Source organism: Oncorhynchus masou, chromosome 32, assembly GCF_036934945.1.
Source record: "Oncorhynchus masou masou isolate Uvic2021 chromosome 32, UVic_Omas_1.1, whole genome shotgun sequence".
Classification (NCBI taxonomy): domain Eukaryota; kingdom Metazoa; phylum Chordata; class Actinopteri; order Salmoniformes; family Salmonidae; genus Oncorhynchus; species Oncorhynchus masou.
Window position 1 is genome coordinate 26,563,326 of NC_088243.1, and position 6,000 is coordinate 26,569,325.

Here is a 6,000-nt window from a genome sequence, read left to right on the forward strand (position 1 = left end):
AGCACGTGACAGACGTGACAGAGTCTGGAGACGACGTGGAGAACGTTCTGCTGCCTGCAACATCCTCCAGCATGACCGGTTTGGCGGTGGGTCAGTCATGGTGTGGAGTGGCATTTCTTTGGGGGGCCGCACAGCCCTCCATGTGCTCGCCAGAGGTAGCCTGACTGCCATTAGGTACCGAGATGAGATCCTCAGACCCCTTGTGAGACCATATGCTGGTGCGGTTGGCCCTGGGTTCCTCCTAATGCAAGACAATGCTAGACCTCATGTGGCTGGAGTGTGTCAGCAGTTCCTGCAAGAGGAAGGCATTGATGCTATGGACTGGCCCGCCCGTTCCCCAGACCTGAATCCAATTGAGCACATCTGGGACATCATGTCTCGCTCCATCCTCCAACGCAACATTGCACCACAGACTGTCCAGGAGTTGGCGGATGCTTCAGTCCAGGTCTGGGAGGAGATCCCTCAGGAGACCATCCGCCACCTCATTAGGAGCATGCCCAGGCATTGTAGGGAGGTCATACAGGCACGTGGAGGCCACACACACTACTGAGCCTCATTTTGACTTGTTTTAAGGACATTACATCAAAGTTGGATCAGCCGGTAGTGTGGTTTTCCACTTTAATTTTGTGTGACTCCAAATCCAGACCTCCATGGGTTGATAAATTTGATTTCCATTGATCATGTGTGATTTTGTTGTCAGCACATTCAACTATGTAAAGAAAAAAGTATTTAATAAGAATATTTCATTCATTCAGATGTAGGATGTGTTATTTTAGTGTTCCCCTCATTTTTTTGAGCAGCGTGTATACACACAGTACCAGTCAAAAGTTTGGACACACCTACTCATTCAAGGGTTTTCCTTTATTTTTACATTGTAGAATAATAGTGAAGACATTAAAACTATAAAATAACACATATGGAATCATGTAGTAACCAAAAAAAGTGATAAACAAATCAAAATATATTATGAGATTCTTCAAAGTAGCCACCCTTTGCCTTGATGACAGCTTCGCACACTCGTCATTCTTTCAACCAGCTTCACCTGGGATGCTTTCCAACAGTCTTGAAGGAGTTCCCACACAAGCTAAGAACTTGTGGCTGCTTTTCCTTCATTCTGCAGTCCAACTCATCCCAAACGATCTCAGTTGGGTTGAGGTCAGGTAATTGTAGAGGCCAGGTCATATGATGCAGCACTCCATCACTCTCCTTCTTGGTCAAATAGCCCTTACACAGCCAGGAGGTGTGTTGGGTCATTGTCCTGTTGAAAAACAAATGATAGTCCCACTAAGCGCATACCAGATGGGATGGCATATCGCTGCAGAATTCTGTAGTAGCCATGTAGTGTGCCTTGAATTCTAAAGAAATCACAGACAGTGTCACCAGCAAAGCACCCCCATACCTGCTTCATGGTGGGAACCACACATGAGATCATCCGTTCACCTACTCTGCATCTCACAAAGACATGGCGGTTGGAACCAAAAATCTCACATTTTGGATCATCAAACTCTGGGTCTTCCATTCCTGTGGCGTGGAGAGCCAGCTTCATCATGGTTTTTGCGACTGCACTTGAAGAAACTTTCAAAGTTCTTGACATTTTCCGTATTGACTGACCTTCATGACCTAAGTAATGATGGACTGTCTTTTCTCTTTGCTTATTTGAGCCGTTCTTGCCATAATATGGACTTGGTCTTTTACCACAGAGGGCTATCTTCTGTATACCACCCTACCTTGTCACAACAAAACTGATTGGCTCAAACATATTAAGAAAATAAATTCTACAAATAAACAAGGCACACCTGTTAATTGAAATGCATTCCAGGTGACTACCTCATGAAGCTGGTTGAGAGAATGCCAAGACTTTGCAAAGCTTTCATCAAGGCAAAGGGTGGCTACTTTGAACAATCTGAAATATATTTGATTTGTTTAACACTTTAATGGTTACTACATGTGTTATTTAATAGTTTTGATGTCTCCACTATTTACATTTACATTACATTTAAGTCATTTAGCAGACGCTCTTATCCAGAGCGACTTACAAATTGGTGAATTCACCTTCTGACATCCGTTTCATCTACAATGTAGAAAATAGTAAAAATAAAGAAAAACCTTGGAATGAGGTGGTGTCCAAACTTGACTGGTACTGTTTATATATCTCCCACGTGATGTGAAAACATGCATGGCTTATTGTCGGTCTTTTCCATATGTATTGAAGCATGTAGAGATTGTAGACAAGTCAAGGCAATGATACCAATGCATACCAGAGGCTGCTGCTGAGTTGTGGTCTTAACCCTACAGACAACAGCGTAAATCCAAAAAGTGTGCAACGCTCACCATGAAAATAGACGTCAGTAAAAATAAATCCTCCCCCCCCTCGAAACATAATTGCAATTTATCTGTTATGGAGTTAGAGTCACATAATTACATTATTTGAGACTGTCTGTAAAAATCAGGAAAATGCTTCAGCTAGCTAATTTAACGTAATTTCAAAATATATAAATTTACTACTAGCCTATATAGATTAGCACATTTCCTAACATTTTTTGAGTACAGAAAGTCCCTCCTAACAGTTAATGACAGAAACTGATCCACCTCAATGTACATCATGTCCACACACAAATGAGTAGCCTAGATGGTCCGTTTTGCAACCCAAATATTTTGCATGCTCAGTGAATGTGTCTGCAGGTTTTGCATCACGTGCATGCATGATGAGAATAACCAGTGTAATACCTCAACCTGAAGTCAAACTGACAGACAGGCAGTCAGTAGGTAGCAGTCTGTGTCTCTTTACCAAGCTGACAGACAGACTGTGCAGGTCAGAAGCTCAGTCAGCGGGGGCCAAATATTTACACTATCCTCAGTCAGATCTCCCAGACCACATGAGGTCTGCCTCTCTGGGGTCTGAGTTTGTGGTCCTCTGGTCCTCTGTGTAATGCAACCAGTTCTGCATAGTGCCATCACACTTCTCACCCTCCACTACAGAGACCTTCCTGGCCACAGTCCAAACAAAGGCAGCTACAGAAGACAGGATTCTCGTGTTGCTGTCTTAATGGTGCGTCAGCCCCTCCACACTACAGATGGGAGGTGGGTGTCCTGCAAGACAGGAATGTCAGTGTTCTGCCATGGCCAGCGAAGAGCCCGGATCTCAATCCCATTGAGCACATCTGGGACCTGTTGGTGAGGGCTAGGGCCATTCCCCCAGAAATGTACAGGAACTTGCAGGTGCCTTGGTGGAAGAGTGGGGTAACATCTCACAGCAAGAACTGGCAAATCTGGTGCAGTCCATGAGGAGATGCACTGCAGTACTTAATGCAGCTGGTGGCCACACCAGATACTGACTGTTACTTTTGACCCCCATTTTGTTCATGGACACATTATTCAATTTCTGTTCTGTGGAACTTGTTCAGTTTGTCTCAGTTGTTGAATGTTATGTTCATACAAATAGTTGCACGTCAAGTTCTGAAAATAAACGCAGTTTACAGTGAGAGGACGTTTCTTTTTTTGTTGAGTTTATATCCAAGATATCAAGTTTAACAAGTGAACATCCATATCAGTGAACCTCCCCACACACTCCCTCTTGTTTGGGGATGGTTTGGTGCCATCGTTGATACTGCTTGGCCAACTTGGTGTTGGTTTGTTGATTGGGTTTGTTGTCCTTAACAGTGCTTGAATCCCCCGAAACCAGAAACATGTTTCTTTGAGCTCATAAGTATCTCTCGTCAATTAATCGTTCAAGCTCTTCAATGGATTCTGAATCATCCAGCGTGTTTGCAGGCAGAGTAAAACAAAAATAACAGATGTATCTTTCCGGAACTGTACAGGCTGTCAGTAGATACCCACAATACATTTTTTTTTACTGTGTGTAGTAATAGGTATTTCTTCCCTCACTGTATGTAATGGGACAAGCTTATAGGTCCTTATGGAAAACGTGTTCCTCATGAAGAGATGCATATACAAAATGTCACAACATAGTATGAGGAAAACCATTAATTGAATACATTTTAGAATAAGGCTGTAATGTAACAAAATGTGGAAAAAGTCAAGGGGTCTGAATACTTTCCCAATGCACATACAAATATTTAAAAAGTACAATATTAATATACATACAAATATTTAAAAAGTACAATATTAATATACATACAAATATTTAAAAAGTATATATATATATACACACACAACGTGACTAAGAGACAAGTCGGAATGTTTGACTAACAAGTCTAACACCCTGTCGCCGCTAGCTGTCTGTCAGCGCCTTGAAGCGAGCCCTATGCCAGAAAATATATTTAAGACCACAGCTGTGCAAAAAGCCCATGGATCATGAAAGACCCATAGTTGCACACAAAAATGCTATATTAAATAGATGTTTTGTTCAGTGGACAGGCTTTTTACATAAATTTGGCCTATGCACAAAGAAAGTGTCTATTAAAGGCCTTTCCTGGCAACAAGTGAATTGCCACACACACACTTTATGCCAGGAACTCCCACTGACGTCAGGCTCTCAGTGATTAAGACGTGATACAGAAATAACAAGGTCACAGCAATTCATGGAATGGCAAACACTATAACATAAAAATAAGCTTGATACTTTTTGCAATGGTTTTGATTTCTGTTTTGGTTTTAGAACCTGCGGACAAAGCAGTGTGAAATTGTTGTGAAAGTAGGCATAGAGCACAAAGCACTACGTTAGATTCATTTCAGCAGTTAAGTAAGGTATTTGGTAATAAATAAAAGCTCCATCACTGAGGCAAACCTCCACCTACATTAGCATAAATGTCTCAATTCTGCCCACATAATCCCATATAATGTTACACTGTAACAACAAAAGTAGCAGCCTCCCATAGAACAGCCTGCCTTGGTTCACACTGATACCACTACATTGGCATATGGCAACTAAACCATCCCAATTATAGAGGCGCCAAACAGTTTTAATTCAATTCTGAGTATTATACGAGCAACCACTAACAATACATTTCAACACCTTTACAATGAAGGCCAGAAAATGTGAGACAAGAGAATGGAGTTGACATACCTGGCTTTCTTCCCTGTTCTTGCCTCAACATTTGAAAACCTCAAAGACACGTTTCAACAATTCCTCAAAACGTTCATAATCTGCATTCAGCACCTCAAAACAAGTGGACCCATATCTCGCGACCTTTTAAAACACTGGCTGTCAGTGCCACTTATTTACGGGAGCCTTTTTGAAAAAGTTAGCTAGCTATGTTGTTAGTTTAGTAGTTAACCGCCTAGCTAGCTAACGTTAGTTCTAAAAATTAAAATATCGAGTCGTCTCTAACATTTACTGTAGGCTAGCTAACTAGTTACGCAAACACGTCAAAATCTAAACCAAGCCGAACGAAACAACACATTACAGCTAGCTAATCGGCTAGATTACGAGAGGCGAATGTACCTTTTCTTTTCTGAGACAACGGTGTTCATTTTAATGACGACGGACTTATTTTGAGCCTCAGACAAGAAGATAAACTGTGTTTCGGGCCCGTACAAAAACAAGCGAAAATTCACGTAGCTATTCAAATTAAATCCGTAATTTGTGTTTCCAGAAATTGTTGATAAATGCAAATCAGGAGAGGTCAAGCCTCCATCGCTGAAGTCAAAACATGAGTGCAGAAGAATGTGTTTTAATTCCTTCGAAATGGCATGAGGTGCCACGCTAGCGGTTGCTTGGAACAACGTTGCATCTGGTTAGCTGAGCAGCTAGGTCAAACACCGTAGGTAGAAACTGGTTCTCCAAAAGAAATCCCCGATCACACTTGTTGGCAGGCTAAATTCATGCGTAGAAACATGTCATTACGGGTCTAATGGTCGTTTCGGGTTTAGAAACTCTGTGGCTAGGTTATCAGCTGCTTATCAATTAAATTTCAATTACATTTATGGGATTTATTGACATGGGAAACATGTGTTAACATTGCCAAAGCAAGTGAAGTAGATAATAAATAAAAGTTAAATAAAACAATAAAAAATAGCATTACACTCACAGAGTGTGTG

The 6,000-nt window shown here is 41.5% G+C and overlaps 1 protein-coding gene across 10 annotated transcripts in view; it reads right to left on the minus strand.

Annotated features, from left to right (window-relative positions):
• LOC135525800 (hypoxia-inducible factor 1-alpha-like) overlaps positions 1–5,693 on the minus strand; it is a 40,247-nt gene extending 34,554 nt beyond the window's left edge. For 6 of the 10 annotated variants that reach the window (XM_064953676.1, XM_064953673.1, XM_064953674.1 and 3 more), the window contains exon 1: positions 5,405–5,547. In XM_064953676.1, coding sequence (XP_064809748.1) covers positions 5,405–5,433 — 29 coding nt within the window. In that variant the 5' untranslated portion in view covers positions 5,434–5,547. Of the gene's footprint in view, positions 1–5,026 lie in introns of all 10 variants that reach the window. The other 4 variants (XM_064953682.1, XM_064953681.1, XM_064953678.1 and 1 more) reach the window with 2 other exon arrangements.
• Between the last annotated feature and the right edge of the window lie 307 nt (positions 5,694–6,000).